A 24,431-nucleotide genomic window follows, 5' to 3' on the forward strand; every position below is an offset into this window, starting at 1 on the left:
ACCGAGGGAAGCAAACCTCTGACTGATAGTTTCCACAAATAACTCTCCGCTGGTACAATTTTTGTAGGGTACCAAAAGTCACAATTTCAAGATAAATCTTGCATTTCCAGGCTTGACAAGTTGAATTTAAACTGTCCTGATCAACCACAACTCGATTAATTTATATGAATCTTGCCAAAAAGTGCATAAATGAAAAGATTATTTAAATTTGTTTTAGAAAAAAGGATGAAAAAGAATTTGGCATGTAATATATGTGAGTAAATAAAAGTAACAGTCATCTCCGAGACACAGTTAATATCTCTTATTCTGCAACACAATTATAATCTGAATATATACACAGCTCACAAATGAAACCACTGATGAGCTTTTTCATTCCTCTTGAAGTTGTTCTTTATCATGGCAACAAAAAGCTGTGACATCTCTATTTCGAGTAAATAACTCTAAGGCACAAACTAACTACACACTGATGTGCTTATTGAAATATTGGATCATTCAAAAGACTTAAATAGAGAACTTTTTTTGTCTCTTTTTTGTGAGATGCATTGATTCAACAAGCTAGATAAACAGACACAAATACTTAAAAACATATTAGCATTTTGAGAGATTTTCTAACATCCCTTTACTGCTCGCAGTGCAGTTGGTTTACCAGCATAATCAGGACGACACACCGTAAGGTTACTAAATTCCCGCGGTGGGTTTAACGTGTACGTGCATGTGAGAGTGTGTGAACGCCCACCTGCCAGACTGCCAGGCCTCTGCAGAGTCGCCGTAGCGTAGAGCTCGTGGTTGATCTTGTACTGGTCAGAAGCGTGGTGAGCTGCCAGGCGTTTGGGAGACAAAGTGGCATAGCTCCCTATGCCTGAACTCATCTGCAGGGACAAGAGTTGTTGGTTTTTCTTTAAAATATTGTAAGTGACATCAGTTATACCCTGATGAAATGACCTCTTGTTTAATTACTATATGTTAGCAGTCGAATATGTGACAGCTGACATGGCTGACTTGTTTTGAGCCGTGTACTGTAGATAGAAAGACATTGTACCTGTCATTGTGTCTTGGAAATCTATTTACTTTGCCAAATTATTTTTATTTTGTAAAATGGGCTTTTAAACAAAAATGGACACTATGTGTAAACCATGTCGAAATCACTTAGCCTTAAGAATGTAATATACGCTGGAGAAACTCACGCAGAAAAAACGTTTCATTATTGTAGTGTGACATACCGGATAAGTAAATCCTAAACATGTGCCTCAGAAACCGGGGTTCAGATAAGGTGCTGTTTGGAAAGATAACCGCATTGAAGATCTAACATTGACTGGTATCGATTTTTTCTGAATGTATGATTCAATCTGTAATTGCTCTGGAGCTACGCCATCCTTTGTCATGATTAAAGATCTTCTAAAGTGGACAAGACTATAATCTTCTCTCTGACACCTAGCCGCCCAGCATCAATCAATATTATGACAGCACAATATCATACCTAGATACAATTTACAACTGTCAATTACAGCTCTGTTCCTGAATATCAATAATGGGCATTTGCACTGTATATTCTGTACTTTGAAAAATAACATATGTACTGTTGTTGCTGCATGTAATAGTATTATGTTAAAACTGTACATAGTATCATTATATAATTATCAAACCAGATCAGGATAATATTTAACTGACACAGGTTTTATAACCAGTAGCATTTGCAATGCAGGTTGGGTTCATTCTGCACATTAAAGGAGTTGTTTTTATATTCTGGTAACACCAAATGCTTTTCCGCGAGTGTCACATTCTGTACCTGGTGGAGAGGGGACGATGATGAGCTGGCCCCTCCCCCAGATGTAGAGTTGGGTGGAGATGCGACCCTTAGGGGAGACCCGCCCCCTCCCGCTGTTGTCACAGCAACTGTAGTGCTGGATGACAAATGTGCAAAGCAGCATAATTTGCATGAACAATAATGACTTCAAATGATTCATTCCATTTCACACAACAGTTATATGTTTGTATGTGAGTATTTTATATGTGCTCTTTGCTAAAAGACAGTCCAAAGATCATTTCTTCTCCTTAATGTTTTGGTCTGAAAAACCTATACATTAGACTGATGTGTTAAATACAGCAATCACCTTAAAACACCTTCATAATCAATGTCACGGTGGATCTGTACCTGTATGACTTGGCCAGGCGAGTACCAGGAGACGGTTTGCTGGGGGAGGAGGAGGAGGGCAGGCGTTGAGTGGTAGAGTACCCCGGGGTTTCAGAGGAGGATCCCAGGCGTTGGAGTTTACCTGGGGAGCCTGAGCCTCCTCCTGCAGACAGAGGGGAGCCGACACGCTGGGCGGGTAAGGTGGAGCTGGAGTAGTAGACACCTGGACAGCAGAGAAAGGAAACATTTAGTGAAAAGCAGAAGAATGAGTAAGAACGTTGTTAGGCAGACATCAGTGAGTCTTAGTATATTCTTGAAATGATATCACCTAGTAACTGGGAGAAATAGTCTGCCCAATCCAAACCTGTTGCTTTGTTATTGAACTTAGAGCTGTTCATTGATTTTCTAATAAAAAACACCATGTTCGAGCCAATGGTGATTTATAAGTGTACTTAGTACCAGAACACCTTAGATCAAAGAACAGTGGGGGACTTTGTAGTCATACAAACATACATTCTGCTAGTAGCACATCTTTTTCATTTCATTGGCCTGTATGTCTGTCAGTATCTCAACATGCCATGTCTGTGTATCCACAATGTTGTTGCAACGTCAGATTCATTTATTGTAAAGAAAATGCATCTCCATGGACAAAGACCGAGATGGTGAGTTCTTACCTGACCCTGCCCCACTCTGTGACTGCTGATGCTGGGCTGCACGACTAGATGTCACCTGAGGCGATGTGGGGGAACAGAGAGCAAGTGAGGGAAGAGGAGCCATGACAGAGAAGAAGGGATGAATAGAGTGAGGAGGGAGAAGTTGAAATGGGGAGAGACAGAGTTAGAAACATTAGATACAAAGAATAAAGAGTAGTGGCCATCGAAAACTTGAATGCACAAAGAGTACAGTGAAGCCTTTGATGAGCACTGAATGAACCTAGAGCAGCTGGTAATGAAATCCCCACAGAAAAGAGGGCGATTCAAACAGACTCAGAGAAGCCCTAGGAGTTTGGCTGGCTGAAATAATTGATCATAAAGTCTTGTTGCACCACCTACTCAAAGTTAAGGGAATGATTACACAGTCAATTGTCTATTCCGTAGTGTATTCATGTCTCAACATCCTTTAACTTCCATCTGTAAACTTCAATATTCGGATATATTATATTGCGGAAAAAGCCAAAAGAGGAAGACAAAGCCATATGATGTTAAATCAAATACAAAATCCAATTATGCTTTGACTACAATGTGCAATTAATTTGTAAACAGACAAAAGACATGATTCAGTGTGAGGCAAAGCTTGAGGTTGGGCTTGAGGCCTCCGTACCACGCATCACATTATGGTCGGTCATAATATATTCTACCAAATCTCCAGAGACAATGTTTTAAAGCATAATGCTGGTGCTCCACTGAGCCTCATATAGCTTTAAAGGGGATTCAAACATATTACTACTGGACTGACATGGCTGCAGTTGTACAAGGCCACACTGTGCACACGCCGTCTGAGTCACCTTGAAGCACCGTCATCACTGCATATACAGAAGTTCATCTACGACAGCCAGAGAAATTCATACTAAAACCTTAAAAGATACACACAATTTGATTTGCTGACATATCAGGAGAGGCTGTCACAAACAAATATCAATCTCAACTACTTGAGTGTTTGACATTATAATACCTGTAAATTGGAATTAAATGGACGGACACAAACATTTGAACACATTTAAACAGTTATACAAGCACACAATTCAAAGACAACAAACATATGATCATCCAATAAACGGGTGTCACAGAACATGCCAATACACACACACAATAAAAATCCGGTGTTATGTTAAAAAGCTGCATTTGAACACTTTCCAGGTGTGAATACTGGCAGCTTTGCTATAGTGCAGACAAAATGAAAAAGCATGTCTGCTACACCTTCCCTGGATAAATATAGCAACACACACAGACACACCATATCCCATTCTGTTCTGAATGGCAGTTCCTGGTTATATTGCCCTGCTTTGTGATGAGCCAAAGCATGTCGGGTGAAGACAACAAGCCTTTGGTTGCAGCACTGCTTTGTTTGCAGAGGGGTCATGAAAACTGATTTATCTCTGGCTGAGAGGATTAGCAGTCTCTTTCAAAAGATCTGACACACAGTTTATGGAGGCACACAGACAGAGTAGCATACCCAGGCAGACACAGATAAGGAGTGAAGGAATGGGAAATTGGTGAAATGACAAATAGGTAAGAAATGTCGGATGTACGGTAGCTTCTATATATCGTCTTACAAATTGTTGACTCAGTAACATGCTGATATTGTTTGTGTCTGTCTATAAGAACTGCTTATGAAAGTTTACAGAATAGGATTCAACCTTGAGTTACTTCTCCACCCTGATCTCAACACACAGGAAGTAAATCCTGATTGAAGCTGTAACTTCTCCCGCTTCACAAGGGTGGGCTGTAGTTTCACTCTTAAACTAACCCTGGATGGTAAATAAACCGGCAGCATTTTTGAAAATGTCAAAATATGTGGTCATGCACTCGGATATCCAATAATTAACAACCTCAGTATTTCCAGTACTATGTGTTCCAGCTCTGCGTGTCACATTTTGGATGTGAAGAAAATAGAATGAGCTGTAACGAGGCAGAGATGTTCACAGTATCCTTCGTTGTTAGTAAGCTATTATTCCCTGTGTGTACACTCTTTCAGCTGCCCCTTTAAACAAAGTTAAGCAAACAATGCCTTTAGGTCCTAGCCATTTATCAAACAATGCTTTCATCTCCCTGCTATGCAGCAACAGAGTGCAGCTTACATCATTTTCCATCAGTAAATCCAGCCGTATGCCATATTTGCAGCTTTTCGTCAACTAGTCATCCCACCAACATTTCTCCAGAAACTCCATTAACTACTTTTTATCTTTCCTGCACATATAGGAAAACCTGGTTTTACCAATAGTTATTCCATATTCGTTAACGACTACACTCGTGCTGCTGTCATAGCATTAATAAATGCAGATGCCAAAAATAGCACTTATTGTGTTCTTTTAGAGCGCATACTGTATGGAAAAAGGTTTATAAGAGAGTACCGTACGGTATAAGAGAGTACCGTACTTTTCGGACTGTATTTTTTTTGTACAGCTAACGGCCACTAGGGAACCTCCTAAATCTATGGATTTTACAGGTAAAATTAACCACCTTTAACAATATAATAATAATAATAATACATTGCATTGCAAAGCGCTTTTCCAGGTGCTCAAAGACGCTTTACAGTGGTGATAAAACATGATAAAATAGAATTTAAAAGTTATTAGAACAAGATAAAATAACATTTAAAAATTATTAAAACAGCAATACAGCATAATTCACAGATTAAAAGCCAGTCTGAAGAGGTGCAGTCTCTGATGTGTTGTGGGAGGGAGTTCCAGAGGGTGGGGGCAGCGATGGAGAAAGCTCTATCCCCCCAGGTTCAAAGCTTGGTTTTCTTGGGGATAGAGAGGAGGTTCGCTTCTGATGAGCGAAGGCTGCGGGAAGGGGTGTAGTGGTGGATCAGGTCGGAGAGGTAGGGGGGAGCCTGGTTATTGAGAGCTTTGTGTGTTAGCAGAAGGATTTTGAAGTGTATTCGTTGACGAACAGGGAGCCAGTGCAGGTTTTGAAGGACGGGGGTGATGTGGTCTCTGGAGCGGGTGTGGGTGAGGAGGCGGGCAGCGCAGTTCTGGATGTATTGTAGTTTATTTAGGATTTTGGATGATGAACTATACAGGATGCTGTTGCAGTAGTCCAGTCTTGAAGTGACAAATGCGTGGATGAGGGTTTCAGCAGCCGGGAAGGTGAGTGAGGGACGGAGGCGGGCAATGTTTTTCAGATGGAAGAAGGCGGTCCTGGTGATGTGGTTTGTGTGTTTGTCAAATTTGAGCTGGCTGTCAAAGATTACTCCAAGGTTGCGAATGTGAGGAGAGGGGGTTAGAGTGGTTCTGTCAAGGGTGAGGTTGAAGTTCTGAGTGGAGTTGGTGCGGGATGGGGGTCCGATTATGATGATATCAGATTTGTCGCTGTTCAGTTGAAGGTAGTTTGTTTGCATCCAGGATTTAATTTCTGAGAGACAGTTGGTGAGTGTGGAGTGAGTTGTGGCAGTGATGGTTTTTGTGGAGATGTAGAGTTGGATGTCATCAGCGTAGCAGTGATACTGGAGGTTGTGGCGACGGATGATTTTTCCAAGGGGGAGTATATAGAGGATGAAGAGGAGGGGACCAAGCACCGAACCCTGGGGGACGCCTTGGTTCAGAGGGGCAGTGGAGGAAGTGCAGTTATTGATGTGGATGAACTGGTGTCTGTTGGTGAGGTATGATTTCAACCAGGAGAGTGCAGTGTCAGTGATGTTGAGGGATGATTCCAGGCGGGACAGCAGGATGGTGTGGTCGATGGTGTCGAACGCTGCTGTGAGGTCGAGGAGGATGAGGATGTTGAGATTGCCGGAGTCTGAGGAGAGGAGGAGGTCGTTAGTGATTCTGAGGAGGGCTGTCTCTGTGCTATGTTTTGTCCGGAATCCTGATTGAAAGGGTTCAAACAGGTTATTGGAGCTGAGGTGGGATTTTAGTTGGAAGGCTACAACACGTTCGAGTAGCTTTGATAGGAACGGGAGATTGGAAATGGGCCGGAAGTTGGACATGATGTCAGGTGTGAGTCCGGGTTTTTTCAGTATGGGTGTAACAGCAGCCAGTTTGAGTGAGGGGGGGACTGATCCAGAGCAGAGGGAGGAGTTAATGATTGTGGTTATGAGTTGGGAGATGGGAGGGAGGCATTCCCTGACAAATGTAGTTGGTATGGGGTCCAGAGTGCAGGTGGAGTTCATTCCGGCCATGAGGGTGGAAAGTTGCATTGGGGTCACAGGGGAGAACCGGGATAGGGTCTTTGAGGTGAAGGGGGGGGAGCCAGTGGGGGAGATGGGGAGGGCTGTTGAGGAGGTCAGGTTTCTGTAGATGCTGTCGATTTTGGATTGAAAGAATGAGAGGAAAGAATTGCACTGTGCGGTTTTGAAGGATGGGGTGGCGTTGTCGCAGGGTTTAAGGAGTGTGCTGATGGTGGAGAACAGAGCCTTGGGGTTGCTGGAGCCGGAGTGTATCAGTTGTGAGTAGTAGTTGGTCCGGGCTGCTTTGAGCGCATTATTGTACTGATGTAGGTGGTCGGTGTAGGCATGGAGATGGACTGTTAGAGTGGTTTTCTTATGGAGGCGTTCCAGTTGGCGTTTTTGTGATTTCATTTGGCGGAGTTCAGGGGTGTACCAGGGAGCTGAATGTGTGAAAGAGACAGTTTTAGTTTTTTGGGGAGCCAGTTCATCAAGACAGGAGGAGAGGGTGAGCGGTGGGCGGTGAGACCTGTGGAGCAGACTAGGTCAAGGATGTGTCCGTGGCTGTGTGTGGGGAAGTTGATGTGCTGTGTGAAGTTGAAGCACTGCAGAGTTTCCAGAAATTCAATGGCATATATGCTGGTTGGGTCATCAATGTAGATATTGAAATACCCTACGAGGAGCACAGATGGAGATATTGCAGATAGCTGGGTTAGAAGGTCAGAGAGGTCGGAGAGAAAGGTGGGATTTTGTTTTGGAGGGCGGTAAATGATGGCTGTGACCAGGGGAGTGGGACCAGAGAGCTTAAATACCAGGTGCTCGAATGAGGGAATATCAGGGATGGAGATGGTGGTGGCTTTCACATCCTTCCTAAAAATAGCAGCAATACCACCACCCCGTCCTTGTGGACGGGGTTTGTCAAAATAGGTGAATCCTGATGGAGTGGCTAGGTTTAATGAGAAATAGTCCAGAGGTTTTTGCCAGGTCTCAGTGAGAAAGAGAAAATCCAGGTTATTGTCCGTTATGAATTCGTGGGCTCTATGACCGGTCCGCGCCCGCCACCTTTAAGCGGCGGGCTCCAGCAGGAAAAGCTGGAGGCCGGAAAAGAGTGAGACAGGTAGCGCGCCAAAGTAAAAGTGGAACCGAGAGACAGAACGAGAGCAAGACAGACGGACAATTTAGCTGCTGCGGCTTATATGCAGGTGCGCTTTATAGTCCGAAAAGTACGGTAGATTATAAAAATTATCTATAAACAGCCAGAGAGAGAGATCTTAATCAGGATGTGAGACACTATCAGAAACAGTGTGCGCCATAAAGATCTCCTTCATAAGTCCCCTGTGTTGGTTTAGTGGGTTATGAAGCCAAGTGAGAGATGTAAGGCTGATGAGACGCAGGACACATGACTTTAACTTTAAGAACCTAATTAATGTCTTTATTTCCTGATTGTGTTCAACACTGCAGATGTGCTCCAGTCATCAAGATGCAAAGTGAGACAGAAATGGACCTTCAGACTGATGACAAGGTGAGTGGGTGAATGAATAAACAGATGGATGGGTGATTCAGCAGCTAAATAAAAGATGAGCAAAGATGAATTGTTGGCAGAGTCAACTAATAAATAGAAAGCCTGACACTATGTGAGGAAGAGGACTTTCTACATCCCAGTCTGTCATGTTGCAGTGCTGCTTCTTTTCTCCTCCAGTAAAACACGAGGATGTTTGAGGTGCCATGTTGCCATGCATTATTAAAGCTGGGCCTCTCAGGGTTATAAATACCCCACAGAGCAGCAGCAACACACCAGACCTTTCACTTTCTCTCTCACTCTCCATGAAACAGTCACCTGGGCTAACTTTTGAACAACCATTGAGTGAATGAAAATAAAAACACGCATGCAAGCTGCACCTGCCTTTATGACAGCACTGGCTTGCGTAAAGCTATTCTGTGAAAAAGCCATGCTGACAACACTGGTCCCATTACACTGACAAGCCCAACACATCAGAGAGGAAGACACACACGCATGCACGCACGCGCGCACGCACACACACACACACACACACACACAGAGATAGAGAGATGGTGAACAGAGAGGACAGGCAAGGAAGAAGGGGGGAGAGAAAGAGGACAGGAACACTGCAATGTAAAGTAAACAGAGGAGAAGAACACAGAATACAGACGGAATAAATACTCTTTTTGCCTCATCAGCCCTTCCATGCTTGTCGTTCTGTATTTCTATCTTTTGACCTCAGGTATTTCTCACTTTTTCAGGGAAGGAATGGGAGCTGTCTCTGAAGCCAGTTCTCAAATGAGCTTAAGCCAGACTGTGGAGGGAGTTGAATGAATGCGTTCACAAAGATATCATCCAATTCACCTTTCTCTTTCATAAAAACATGTACATAAGCAGACAAACACACACTTACAGTACACACAGATTTGCACATACTGTATACACAAACATCCAATGAGAAGATGGAGACTGTACTGAAAACATGCAGTTTCTTGCTAAGACGCATTAAAGATATTGTTATTGGGGTTAAGCGTTTTTGAACTAAAATACTTTCTCTTACTTTTAACTCATACCGTTTTAGTGTGTCGGTGGTTGTTTGAAAATATGTGTGTATGTGTGTGTGTGTGTGTGTGTGTGTGTGTGTGTGTGTGTGTGTGTGTGTGTGTGTGTGTGTGTGTGTATAAGAATGCAACACGTGCATTACCAGTGATATGTTAAGGACATGAACAATTGGAAATAATTGGCTCATGTCGACTGTAAAGTAATTAGACGTGTGTTTTGCCATCAGTTCACTGCTGTGATTAATATGTGACTTTGTTTCAGCTTTATTTCTCAAGTCCTTTATTTCTCAAGTTTTTTTACTTTCTCATTGGATGTTTGTGTATACGCAAATCTGTGTGTACTGTAAGTGTGTGTTTGTCTGCTTATGTACATGTTTTTATGAAAGAGAAAGGTGAATTGGATGATATCTTTGTGAACGCATTCATTCAACTCCCTCCACAGTCTGGCTTAAGCTCATTTGAGAACTGGCTTCAGAGACAGCTCCCATTCCTTCCCTGAAAAAGTGAGAAGTACCTGAGGTCAAAAGATAGAAATACAGAACGACAAGCATATATACATGGATGGGCTGATGAGGCAAAAAGAGTATTTATTCCGTCTGTATTCTGTGTTCTTCTCCTCTGTTTACTTTACATTGCAGTGTTCCTGTCCTCTTTCTCTCCCCCCTTCTTCCTTGCCTGTCCTCTCTGTTCACCATCTCTCTATCTGTGTGTGTGTGTGTGTGTGTGTGTGTGTGTGTGTGTGTGTGTGTGTGTGTGTGTGTGTGTGTGTGTGTGTGTGTGTATAAGAGTGCAACACGTGCATTACCAGTGATATGTTAAGGACATGAACAATTGGAAGTAATTGGCTCCTGTCGACTGTAAAGTAATTAGACGTGTGTTTTCCCATCAGTTCACTGCTGTGATTAATATGTGACTTTGTTTCAGCTTTATTTCTCAAGTCCTTATACACAAGACACTTGCTGAGATTCCTCTATGTGCATTCAATCATCTCCTCATTTGGTCTATGAGCATCTGATTACCTGTCTCCTTCTAAACAGCTTTACATAATGTGTCTAACCCCGTCTCATGATCTCCTCCCAAATACAGACACATATGCCATGCGTTGCTTTTAAAGCCACTCGCAGTGACTCAACCACTTCGCTAACACTCAACAAACTTGATTCTGCATACATATGTACTTATATACATGAATCAACTGTGATGTCAAACAAATCCACATGTGGCGAGAGCACCGAGACGTAGCTGCAGAAGAAAAAGAAGGGGGATGCTCGCTCTGGCTCTAAAGGAATAACAGAGCAAGGAATCTGAACATCTGCATATACAGTAAACAGTGTATCTCAACAGTAAAAGGAGTTCAATGCTGCTGTACTTAAAAACTGTGATAATTCACTTTAAGTACCTTCACATCAAACTCTTTAATGTCATTATGTTTGCCTCTCTGGCCCTTAATGTACTGCATAACTTTTCTTAACAACAGACAGTTAAGTTTACACAAATGGCCAGTCGTAGAATGTCCTCTCTCTGTCATCATCTCCACATTTCCACACATCCTCGTTATCGTCAGTGAGCAGCAGGGTTTCCTACCTGGTTGTAGCTGTGCACGGCTCCTCCAACATGCCCGCTGCGCTGAGGAGTTGCTGCGGAGATGCTGTCGCTATGGGCGAGGGTCTGGTTGCTATGGTAGCTGGCAGAGTACTGGAGCGAAGCCTCCGGGGTGGAGTTGAGCTGCAAGGAACTCTGGGAAAGAAGAGCTGGTCCTACTGACAGGAATGGTGTATGGTTGGGTAGGTGGTGGGGGTTGAGTTTGTGTGTATGGTGTGTGTTCACATATAGAGAGAGTGAGAGAGTTGGTCGAGAGAGATTAAGAGTGAGTAAGACAGGGGAAGGCAAGGGGAGAGATTGAGAGGTGAAGAGTGAAATGGGGGAGAGAGAGAGCAGCAATTTAGAAGAGATAGTGCAGCAGTGCAGCACTCCGTGAGTTGGAGATGGCATACATAATTTATTAGCAGAGGGAAGAGAAACAGAGGAACAGAGAGAATGGGAGGAGGAGGAGGAGAAGCAGGGAGATGGAGAGGATGGGAGGAGGAGGAAGGCTAACAAGACAAAAGTTGTAATAGATGGAGCACCTTTAACTTGATGTGTTCCCTCCCCAAACGTGTTCACTTTTACCTTGTATTCGACTTGAGCAAAACTTCAATTGCCTGAGGAAGTTCTGGTTTTGAATGAATAACTTCAAATAGTTGTATCCTGTCTATTCAATATGGCTTCACACACCTGATCGGCTGGAGTACAGCCAAAGCACCTGCCATACATTTGTAAAGCCTTGTCATCATTTTGTTTATGAACCAAATCTGCATTTCGACAACACACACACACCACACACACGACAATCTCACCGCCATCATCCATACCACCTGACGGTCACTGCTGTGGCGACAAATAATAATCCCTCTCCCTCTCAGATTCCCATGCTGTTCACATAGAGCTTATATTGATTCAGCAATAAGAACATCATCAGGCAGTTTGTAACATGGACTCTTTTGGAAACAGTAGATGGAGCGAAGGGAACTGTTACATGGTGGTGTAGGTTATCTTTAGGCCTGTTCATGTGTGGTATGATTGAAGAGCAGTTAGGTCTGTGACCTGTGCACTTAATGGTGCATAAATATTTGATTAAAATGCTATTTTTACCTTTTTCTGAATATGAATTTCAAGCATATTAGGAGTTGTTACAGCTACGCAGTGTAAGGAAGGCACAACGAGGATGTCTATCTGTTTTATTACATTCTTACCAATTTAAAATGTCGAAATATTATAAATATATCCCTACAAAGTGTAGAGTCTGGTCTCACTGCCATGCAAGTTTCTTGTTACACCCTTAATAACAAAGCCCTGTTATTATTCTCCCATATCTTCTTGCCTTCTCTCCCCATCTGTCTCCCTCCATATCTCTCTTCCCCCAGAATCCCTTTCTCCCTGGGAACCAAGATCAACTCCTCAGCTTCTTGCCTTCACAAAAGACTTTTCTCATCTCCATTCATCCCTCGCTTTTTATGAATTATTAAACAGCACTTTGACTTACGCAGACTGAGTGGGAGCTCCCAAACTCATCATCACTTGGCCTTGATGTTTGTTACATCGTGTGCTGCGTGACAGAAACTGTGTGTGTCGGTTTCAGTGATGTGACCTAAAGTGTTTATGTGCTGGATGGTCAGATGATCAGCCATTATGTTGATCGATTGTGCTAATGGTTTTATAGGAGATTGTGTGTGTGTGTGTGTGTGTGTGTGTGTGTGTGTGTGTGTGTGTGTGTGTGTACATTTAAGTATTCTGTGTGTACAGTATACAGCGTGTGTGTTTGATAATGAGTTAGAAGGTGAAATGGAGTACGATAGTCTCTGTTCTGACATGGAAAATCAAGCAGCTCAGTCAAATCATGAAAAACTTCAAAACATACCTAACATAAATGCAGGGTTTCACAGTTTTAAAGATAGCACTTTATACCAAGGCCCAAAGGAATCTCATTTCCTGATAGTACCAGTTGTATTTGTGTCTCTCAAAACACTGTACATGTGTGTGTAGTTGTGTGGCTCTGTTATGACATTTACCAACTACAGTATAAGCTGAAAGCAAAAAGCCTCTCTGTTTTGTGGCACCTTTCACTGAAAACAGCTTCATGTCACTATTCTGGGTATTTACCACTGAGCTATTTGCAGTGCTACTATCTGGGGGAAAACACACATGCAAACACACACACTGCATTTGTCTGCACCCACACACTGTGATGTCTTTCATACAAACCCATTTGCAGCATGAGAAACACAGCTGGGTGTGAAGCAGCAGCAATAAGAGTTCCCACAATGAAAGACAAACATATATTTGGATTCAGATAGCACGAATGACGGAGATTCAGGGACTTCTTACAAGCAAGATAACAATCAGATGATCTATCGCCTCCCCACTATTCTCCTATTTGCTTCAAAATGAGACCAAAGCTTTCTAAGCTTTACCCTGTCCAGCTTTTGAGATATTCTACATGTGTACACTGTATAAGCAGATGTGGGTGCTATAACCAGGGGTGCACATAACTTTCTCAGTGAGGTACTCAGATGAGTACCTGCAGTCAGTGTTTGGTACTCCAACTTCTGGCTCCACTCAAAGTTATATGATGAAGCCCTCTGTATCGCGAACGTCAACGGGGGGAGGGGGGGGGGGGGGGGGGGAGTACTTCGTGACCACAGAGTGTGAACGTTGTGATCAGCTGTTTTAGCGCAGTTCTCCAGTGAAGGGGGGGAGTCTCCCTCCGCAGCCGGTTGGCGTAGTTTTGGCACAGTTCCGTTGTACAGACCGACGTTAACAGCAGCCCTGTCTGTGCACGCGGAGACCGACTCTGTCGTCCGGTGATCTAACCGCCTTCTGGAAAAGCTTCACAAGTACGTCGGTACGCAAATGCGCTTTGTGACACAAGTGACGGTATGCATTTCAGATTGTTGCCGCGCATGCGTACCAGTTATGTGCACCCCTGGCTATAACAGTCACACATAAGGTAGGTGCCACACTAGCCAGCTCATTGTAGTAGTAGAAGCAAGACACGTTGTAAAACGTTTAATATGTGATTAAACATTTCATGTAGAAACAAACTAAGATTCTGGTGCCTTGGCCTCGCTCATCAAATAATACAAATGTGTTTCTATTACTTTTAGTGTGTAAAGAATATGTTTTACATTTAAAAAATACTGTACTTCCTTCATTTAAGTATATCCTTTAGGTCTCTTTCCAACAACTAAACATGCTCACTGAAAGAAGAAATTCAATCTGAGTGAGAACTAAATATTACAAAGGGAATTGCTGCACTTAGGCTAGATATTTCATGGCTTAAGGGACTAATAAAATAACATTTTCTCATTTCCTTTCAGCAAAACAATAATAATTAACAATACACCACATAATCTTTCAGTGCAAAATCAACCACGGTCGTAGTTTTAGTAAGATTGCCGTGATACCCGCTTCCCCTCACTGTTTTAAGGCATCACTGTGCATAACAATTAAAATGTGATTGATCTTTTTTTATTTGAAGTACTTCTGTTTACCCTAGCTGACGTGCATGCTAGAGCTGTGCAGACAATTACAATGAAGTGAAGAATGTAAATAATTTCCTGTCCATGCACAATGAAATCGTTTAATATCATATGCACACCAAAAAAAAGAAGAAGCTCACATTACATTTCGTTTGGAGTTTTTTTCATTTTCAAAATGGATATGAATTTTGTTTGGGTTGCATTTCTGCTTTGGTCTGAATCATCTCAATAGCACAACATTGATTATTAACACATAAGACACTATTTTATAAGGTTTGCATCCTCCTTGCCCTCCCAAAACATACACACACAAACACACAAGGACGCGGGATATTACACTTACGTTCTCCACTGTCAAGTATCCCTGATTCCTGGAGCGAGCGAATGCAGGAATCTACCAGCTCCAACCCAGTGGTCAACTCGTCCTCGATATCCTTGTGTCCATCTGCTGTGAAGAGGATAAGGATGTTGAGCGTTAGATAATATGACACTGGAGGACCAATCATTAGGTGTATCTCTATCAAAGAGTGTGTGATTGTGGACTTGCAGATTAACACTGACTGTCAAAGCAAACAGACGCCTTTTTCTGGCCGCACTTTGACATTCTGATATGTATTTCAGAGTGAGATTGTGCTACTGTGTGAGTGTGCAATCATTTCTTAATCCATCAGGTATGTGGGTGGGTGCTTCTGCCCATATATTAAAGGGCCCGGCCCCTTCCATATGTGCCTTGACACAAGTGTGTCAATCAGACAAGAGGCGGAACAGGCCTTGTTGCTGTCGGGACTATACATCTATTCCTTAAATCAAGATGAAGGATGAATAGGATAGCTAGAATATTTTTGGCGGTGTTAGTATGTGTGAACATTTCAAGGATTTCAGTAATAAAAAAAATTGGCAGTGAAATATTTGGAGTCAGATCTTGCAACCATACCTTCACATGCAGGGTGGAGCAGTCTGTGAGTGTGTGTGTGTGTGTGTGTGTGTGTGTGTGTGTGTGTGTGTGTGTGTGTGTGTGTGTGTGTGTGTGTGTGTGAGTGTGTGTGTGTGTGTGTAAAAGCATTCATAGTGAACTTTACCTTGAGCGTTCCAGCGAAACTGCTCATCTGTTGAACTGCAAAAGAAGGAGGTAGCTATTAAAAACAACAATACAAATGTAAATAAAAAAAAAAATATATATTGAAAAGCTAAAACCTTGGAATCACCCCGTTGTAAAGGCATTTCACTAAAAGACATTCAATGTCAAATGTCTGTCATTCAATATGTCTATTTAATATATAATGTACGGAGGGAAGCTGCTTATTGCCTACATCTCTGTCACATTCTGCTGAAGTATGAACATAACGACCACAAAATATATGTATATATATATATATATATATATATAAAATGAAACTCAATCACTCACTTATGTCAGTCAGCAGAGGCCAATTATTCACAAAACTAACATTTTACAGAATTAGCATTCAGATAACTTTCCTTTTATTCTCAAATGGATGGTGCTGCAGACACATAAACAAGGACACACACACATTCACACATGGACAAGAAAACTATAGGTTACTTATGTAACCCCAGCCCTCAGAGTAACATGAAGTGAGATGTCTAACTATGGGATGCGCCTCAACGCGTATGCAAACAGAGGCATCAATCTCATTACGCCAATCCTGATTGGCTGGTGATCTTGACGTCAACGTCAGGGAATCCCCCCACCCTTTAAGTAGCTTGCACTACGACGCAGCGTCATTCAAAATAAGCACCTCTTCTCGCTTCGCCTTAGCAAGAAGGGCCGTCTGGTGAGACATCTCACTTCATGTTACACTCCGTTCGATGTCTCACTATGGGATATTGAAACTCCTGTATTGCTAGACATGCTTATCACCAGAACTTAACAGGCAGAACTCTGTCTCAACATGGGACCCAGCACTGCGCGGGCCACACTTGGAGCAGAGACATCTAGCCTGTAAAAGCGGACAAAAGTGAGCGGCGAGGACCACTCGCTGCTGCACAGATGTCTTGGATGGAAACACCCTTGAACAAAGCCCAGGATGTAGCCAGACCACGAGTCGAATGAGCCCGCAGACCCGAAGGTGCCTGCAAACCCTGACTCGTATAGGCCAGAGCAATCGCTTCCACAATCCAGTGGGAGAGCCGTTGCCTGGTAACGGGCTTGCCCTTCTGAGGGTTAGCCCAGAATATAAAGAGTTGGTCATTACAACAAAACTCTTTTGACCTGTCCATATAGGTGCGTAAAGCACGAACTGGACACAGCAAATTCGGCCGCTGTTCCTCAGAGGAACACAGCGGCGGAGGAAATGCCACAATGTCAATGGGGGTACATGAACCAACCAACTTAGGTATAAAGGCAGGGTTGGGCTTCAGCAACACTCTTGTTTGCCCCGGGGCAAACTGAGTGCACGAAGGATGTACAGAGAGCGCATGGATATCGCTGACCCGTTTGGCGGATGCCTGGGCCAGTAACAGCACTGTCTTCAGTGACAGGTGTTTCATGTCAGCTCCTTCCAGGGGTTCAAATGGGGTCAGGTTGAGCCCATCTAAAACCACTGCCAGGTCCCATAAGGGCACCAGTGACCTGGAAACCGCGAGGAGCCTGCGAGCCCCTTTCATAAAACGGCAAACCAAAGGATATTGGCTAGCCGTCTTTCCCTCAAAGCCCACATGGCATGCAGCAATAGCAGCCAGGTACACCTTGATCGTGGAGAAAGCTCTGTGTTTATCGATCAAGTCCTGTAGGAATGATAAAATCACCCCGACAGGACATTGAAAAGAGATGTGTCCTTTTTGAAGGCACCACTCCTCAAACACCCTCCACTTACAGTCGTAGAGAGACCTGGTGGAGGAAGCTCTCGCACTCTGAATAGTGTTTATCACCTTCTGAGGGAGTCCCACTGTATTCAGATTGTACCACTCACGGGCCAGGCCCATAGTGCCCCGCGCTCTGGGCGTGGGTCAAAGATTGCCCCCCCGCCTGAGACAGTATGTCCCTGCGTAGTGGGAGCTGCCACGGCTGCCCGCACAGCAGCTGATATATCTCCGCCAGCCAGTACATTGCAGGCCAGGGCGGAGCTATCAGGATAAGTGTGTGGCGTTGTTCCTTCACTCTGGCCAGAGTTGGGGGTATCAGAGCCAGGGATGGGAACGCGTACAGAAGGACCGGAGGCCAAACGTGCACGAGCGCGTCCACGCCTAACGGTGCGTTTAAATCGCACATTGAAAAGAACAGCTGACACTGAGCATTTTCTTTTGATGCAAACAGATCTACCGCGGCTCTGCCGTAACGCACCCACACCTGACTCACAATCCTTGGATGTAGAGTCCAGTCTGCATATAGTGGTGCACCTCTGGACAGCAGATCCGCCCTGAGGTTCATCACTCCTGGTACGTGCGTCGCTCTCAGAGAGAGGAGACGTCCGCAGCTCCATAAGATCAGTTTGCGTGCCAGCATGTGTAACTGGAGAGAACGCAAACCCCCTTGGCGGTTTATATACGATATTGTGGTCGTGTTGTCTGTCCTCACGAGGACGTGATGTCCTCTGAGAAAAGGCAGAAAGCGTCTCAGGGTGAGGAACACCGCTAAAAGCTCCAGATAATTTATGTGCGCCCGCTGGAGGTCTCTGCTCCAGAGACCCCTCACAGGTCGACCTTTGTATATACCCCCCCAGCCCGTCAGACATGCGTCTGTGGTGACCACCTTCCGCGATAGGACAGCACCCATAGGTACGCCCCGTACTAGAAAAGTCGGGTGTAGCCAGTGCCGCAGAGCCATTACGCATTTCATAGTGACCATCACTCTCCACGCGCCATGACGCGCGGGGTCCAATCTGAGGGCAGCTACCCAGCGCTGAAACTCCCTCATCTTTAAGCGTCCCAGTCGTACCACCAGAATGGCTGACGCCATGAGCCCCAGCAACCGCAGACATGATCTGAAGAGAACATATTTGCGTGGCTGGAAATGAGCGAGGCAAGCCCTGAAGGCTTTCACTCGAGCAGACCTGGTGTGAGTCTGTGCCTGAAATGTTAAACCCGCAGCCGCATAGCCGAGCCTCCGAGTCCCTGACTCCTCTGGTGTGAGGGAGAGAAGGGTTCATCTTCGATCGCCGGGGTGTCGGCGTGGAGTGGACACGCTAGTAACAGGTACGTTACTGAGAAAAAATCTAACCTTGCTGTTAGTCCGAAAGGAAAAAAGGCGACGGTGTAGATTTTATTCTTTAAAAAATATTAACAGGTGTGTTAATACCTTGTTTATCTCTGTCTCCTCTGGTGTGAGAGAGAAAAGAGAACGTCCTCTTTACCGTGGTGTCGGTGTGGAGCGGAAGAACAAACTAGCAACAGGTATGTTACTAGCTTGAAGAAAAAAATCAAACCTTACCGTTATTTCGACAGAAAGAACGGCGAGGCAGATTCCAACATTAACGGGTGTGTTAATATTGCTCAATCTTCTTGCAAAGCAAAAAAGTAACCGGCAAGCGCTCGTCGACCGAATGTTAGCTTGGGTTCAGTTTGTGGACCGTTAAGCTAGCCCGGTTACTGATAAAACGAGATGTGCTCTGAAGCGAGAAGAGGTGTTTGAATGACGCTGCGTCGTAGCGCAAGCTACTTAAAGGGTGGGTGGATTCCTTGACGTTGACGGCAAGATCACCAGCCAATCAGGATTGGCGTAATGAGATTGATGCTTCTGTTTGCATGCGCGTTGAGGCGCATCCCATAGTGAGACATCGAACGGAGTGTTATGAATGAGAACAGGACTTCTTTTCCATTCTCTTGATGGCTGTCAATTGATCTGTGATTGAGCGAGCTGAACTGAGAGAAAAAGACGAAGAGGAGGCAGCAGGAGACAGACGGGCAGAGAGAGAGTATTGAGCGGCCCGCTGTGTGATCAATGCAACAGACACAGACAGACTAACTGATACATATAGACTCTTTCATCTGACTTCATCTACACCATTAGACCGCCTGTCTGGACAAGTTGGCTTGTGTCTGCGTTTTCCCATTTGGTATTCCACATACTCCACTTTCTAATTGGACGTGTGTGTGCCTGCACGCCTTGGGTGTCATTGTACAATTTGAGTCTAAAGTGCTTGTGTGCCTTCATGTGTGTCTAAGTTTGTTGAGGTATAAGAGAATCACTGAATATATTTACATGTGTTTATCTGTCTAATTGGCTGGTTGGCTGGGATGGTAATGGACAAATTCCAACAAACTTTCATAGGTTGATTTGACTGATTGAAATAATAGATTTTAAACACAGTAGAAAAACTATGAAGCATCAGAGTCTTGTAATGCATGCAGCTTATCATGATCCACCATCACGATTGGCAACAAGACATGTTGTTAAGGAAGTAGCCAGTGGCAATTTGGTATAAATCTGTTCAATGTGTTACGTGAAGCTACTAGAAAAATATTTCTTTGTTGAATAATTTAATGTAGCATGTTAGACGGTTGACTGTGTGTGGACTGAGTGGAGGAAAGCTTCAGGCGGCAGCATGTGTTGAATTTATTTTCGGTGAAGGTAACTATCTTGTCACTGCTTATCACTGTGACAAAGGGGGAAGGCATGAAGGCCTTTAACGTATGAATCATAAAAGCAGAAATGTGATTACCTTATTATATAATCACAGCAATTTCGGAGAGAATGTTCAATGGATAAATCCAGTTAAATTAAGCAACTGGCTACATACTGTAGCACTTTTAATATTTTTAGAATACTGTTTTAATAATTTTTCACATTTAATCTTTTTACCTGCCCACCCACATACTACTCTGCATCACTGTATTAGCACTCTGCATGTTTCCTTTTATTTCAGTGATTTTTGGAGCCAAAATAATACAATAACTGTATAACAAATTAAAAGATTTGACGTTGAAACAAATCATAGTATAATCTGCATACTAAAGTTAACAGCTCAATGGCCAAATGTGCCTAATCCTGTTTGTAATAAGGGACTACATTATAATGGAAACGTTCTCAATAATTACTCTAACTGATGTAAGGGGGAATTTAAATAAACCATGTTAAGATTTACTGCAGCTGACTAGGATAATAGGAAACTGTCATTGTTGGGTTTGCAACAGCCTGAAAGATAGAGACACTGGGTTGGGACCAATAGGTCATTGGTTCAAATGCTCTGACTAGCATGGGAAATTAAAATAGGCCAATTCGTCCCCAGTTGCTTCTCTGTGGTGAATATTATGAAAATGTGGCTGCACTGTGTAGGTGTCCTTTGTGAATTAGTTTGACTGTCTGAATATAAATTAGGATTATGCGAAGCAAATCTTTGCTTGACACAAAAAAGGTGCTCCTACAGTGTACGGCTGAGCAGTGCTTTTCTTTTTTAATGAACTACCGTTCAGATACTAGTTAATTCAGTAAGGAACAAAAACACAGGGTTAAAGAAAGAAACACCTTTATCTTCAGGCTTTATCTTAAAGGGTAGTTTTCTGTTTTACATGCTGGCAGGGGCCACGTCCATGACTAGGCTGCAAAGGACCAAGGCTAGGCTCAAGTCTGTTGACTGACTTGCAAATGCCTAATCTGAGTCGTTAATTCTAAATATTACACACATCTGTTCATGTAAACTTTGTACAGGAATGTGTCAGAAAAGGGCAGTAAACTCTGCTTTTAGTGTTGCTAAGTGAAATGCCAAATCATGTTTGTTAACGAATGACAAGATCTTTGTTGAACTAGTTACTTAAATCCAATCCTTATTATAGGATTGATTTAAATCAAGCTGACGCAGAGAGAGTGGTGTAGAGAGCTTAAGTAACACTGGCAGAATACACACACACACACACACACACACACACACACACACACACACACAAACACACACACACACACACACACCACACACACACACACACACACACACACACACACACACACACACACACACACACACACACACACACACACACACACACACACACACACACACACACACACACACACACACACACGCACAAACAAGTATACACAGCTATGTACCTGCTGGAAATAAAAAAGGGTAACAACAGTAAACATTGTGTGACTGTGTTAAACTTTTCAGGAGACACTCAGAAGGCTGTGAGACTGAAGAAAATAGATTGTATAAGCACTGTGTTATTCCACAACCTTGCACACTCTCGCCTGCAATATCACCACACCAGCGAGGCAGTGTTGACACTTCAACAGTGAGCCTGTGTTAAAGAGACATTTCAAATTCACCTCTCCACTCTCCACTGCCACACAGTTTATATCAACAGCGTCCTCTACCGTTCCCCAGGATATCCTCAGAAACACAAACCCAGACACTCGGCTTAGCATTCACACACATACAGACTGGGAGGAATATACAGTTTTCTCCTATATACCTTACATGTGCAGGGGTGTTTATATCTCATGGGCATGAAGAGAATCAAACACTCAAAGTATTATTAGTTGATTTAAACATCAAACACAAAAACACTCCCTGTGGTGCGAGCCTCGTGGTGATAGTATACTTTGAGTTACTAATTTGATATAATCTGAATTACCCTAATATATAAAATACAGTAAAGTGAAGCAATGATGTGTAAATTCATACAAGTATGCATGTACACTTTATATCGCTCTGTCCAATCTTGTACTAAAGCAGATGTTGCATGTTTTAAAGTGTTCAGGTTGGAAGTTCAGCCTGGAATCCCATCAGCAACATCCTTCATGAGTCCTCAGCTCGGAGAGCATTACTCTGAGAGTTTCATACTGCAACACAAGGTTCTGCTCAGATTCTGCAGCTGCTACCCTCACAGATAATAGCACTGAAGAACACTTGCCCGTCTTGATAAGGCTGTCAGTGTAGATGTGTATGTATACTCCACCGTGTTCTCTCCCATAACACAAGAATACCCTGAAGTACACATTCTGCACAAGGAAAGAAGATATGGTACTAAACATATTGACATAAATGCACAAAAATGATGAAAGAACTGATAAAAAGCAACCACACACACAATTTGTTAAATTCAGACAAACAGAGAAGGGAATTGAAAAGCGATTTATGTATTTTATCATTGCTATCCTGTTGTGTTGGAGAGACAAATAAATATCAGGCTTTGCATGCAGTTAGAGCAAGAGCCTAATAGACCATAATGCCTCATCTGACATTTACCAATGCCACAGCAATAATTTGCCCTCAATACATCCTGAATTTCCAAGCAAAGATCCATAACATTTCCGGTTTGCAATAGCATATCTGATTTAATACAACACACACACATTGCAGAGAGGGAGAGAGACGAAGAAGGCGTAATTCCCTTAGATGAGAAATAAATATTTTGGTTTTCACATAATTTAGGAAATGTGGCCGTTAAGTGTGTTATGTAAGTAATTATGGGACACAAACAGCAGTATTAGACGACCTGGGAGTTGGGAGGGATTCAGAGACTTGTTGAAGGAGAGCAGAATACAGACATGGTAGCTTGAACCCAAGTCTTCAAACTGAGGGGTTATCCCCCTGCTGACTTCACCACCCTGGACAACCTTTGTAAAATGTCTGTTGTCAGAGTGACTGCTGTTCATCAGGGCTGAAATAAACTTGAATGATCCAGAACCATTCAAGCCAAGCAAGGGGAAGTTGGTCATTACAAAGCAGTCCAGTCTATTTAATAGACCTTTTTCATTAGGCTATAAACCTACTAATTAGCTCTGAAGGAGGTTCAATGATTGCATCTCCCCCTTTCTCTCCTTCTATATGGCTTTTCAGACCGAGAGGCATGAGGACGGTGGGAACCGTTTTAGTGTTTTGTTCTTTGCCAAATGTTGCAGTTCTCCCCAGTTGCATCTAGAAGTCACCAAAAGCTCTTCCACCCAGCAGTTGTGTTACTCAAGTTTCATGACTAACGGTTCAAATTACATTACAGAGTGACACCTCAAGGACATCCAAGGTGCACATGGATTGAATGATATACGTTTAAGAATCTATGGTTGTGAAATGTGTCCATGGGACAGCAGATTCTTTCCAGGGAGAGAAATGCAATGAAGTGATAGGCACATTTTGCCAACTCACTTTAAGCCATGGAGCCGCCTTGGGAACGAGGCAACATCTCTTTCGAAGATACGTCTGTTGTATGGACACTTATCTGCCCACTGTTGGTTGTCATAACAACAGTTTTGTACTTTATCATCGTCAGGATGACAGGATGACACCATAACGGCGATCTGTCAATCAAGCATGTGGGGGTGGGGTGTGTGTGTGTGTGTGTGTGTGTGTGTGTATGTGTGTGTGACACAAAGTTAGAACGAATTTAAATTGCCTTTGTGTTGAAAGTGGGCGGAAATAGTGTGAATGGAAAGAATGAAATAAACACAAAACTACATCACACACAAGACTCAGACTTCACAAAAATATGTCAAAACATTGAGGCTGAAGAGAAAAATGTATATTTGTTTATATATGGATGCATGTATATCTTATTTGTCTACATATAGTGTGAGTGTGTGTGTGTGTGTGTGTGTGTGTGTGTGTGTGTGTGTGTGTGTGTGTGTGTGTGTGTGTGTGTGTGTGTTTGCCTGCATGTACATATGTGAGCTCTCTGATACTCTTTTCAGAAAGCAGTCTATTGTGTTCACAACAAGGCTGAGGACAAACTTTTGTGGATATGACAGCTGAGTGACAGTTCAACAGTCATGCTGGAAGAGAATTGTCTAGTCAAAGAAACGACTTCTAATGCCTGACTACCGACAGCTGCAACAAAAAACCCTTCCTAAAAAAACAACAAAGAAAACAATGCTACACAAGTCAAATGGAGATATTTTGAATTTCTGCAGCTCTCTCCCACTCAGCTCCTTTCAAGTC

General features: G+C 43.2%; 1 protein-coding gene across 1 annotated transcript in view; it reads right to left on the bottom strand.

Moving 5' to 3' along the window:
• The window catches only part of ctnnd2a (catenin (cadherin-associated protein), delta 2a), a 170,728-nt gene that overhangs the window by 22,124 nt on the left and 124,173 nt on the right, over window positions 1-24,431 (bottom strand). The window contains 7 exon segments of the mRNA XM_034109154.2: window positions 737-869; window positions 1,787-1,901; window positions 2,153-2,354; window positions 2,806-2,860; window positions 11,105-11,277; window positions 14,942-15,043; window positions 15,678-15,712. Of these exon segments, the coding sequence (XP_033965045.1) occupies window positions 737-869; window positions 1,787-1,901; window positions 2,153-2,354; window positions 2,806-2,860; window positions 11,105-11,277; window positions 14,942-15,043; window positions 15,678-15,712 (815 nt within the window).

Source organism: Pseudochaenichthys georgianus, chromosome 20, assembly GCF_902827115.2.
Source record: "Pseudochaenichthys georgianus chromosome 20, fPseGeo1.2, whole genome shotgun sequence".
Taxonomy (NCBI): Eukaryota; Metazoa; Chordata; class Actinopteri; order Perciformes; family Channichthyidae; genus Pseudochaenichthys; species Pseudochaenichthys georgianus.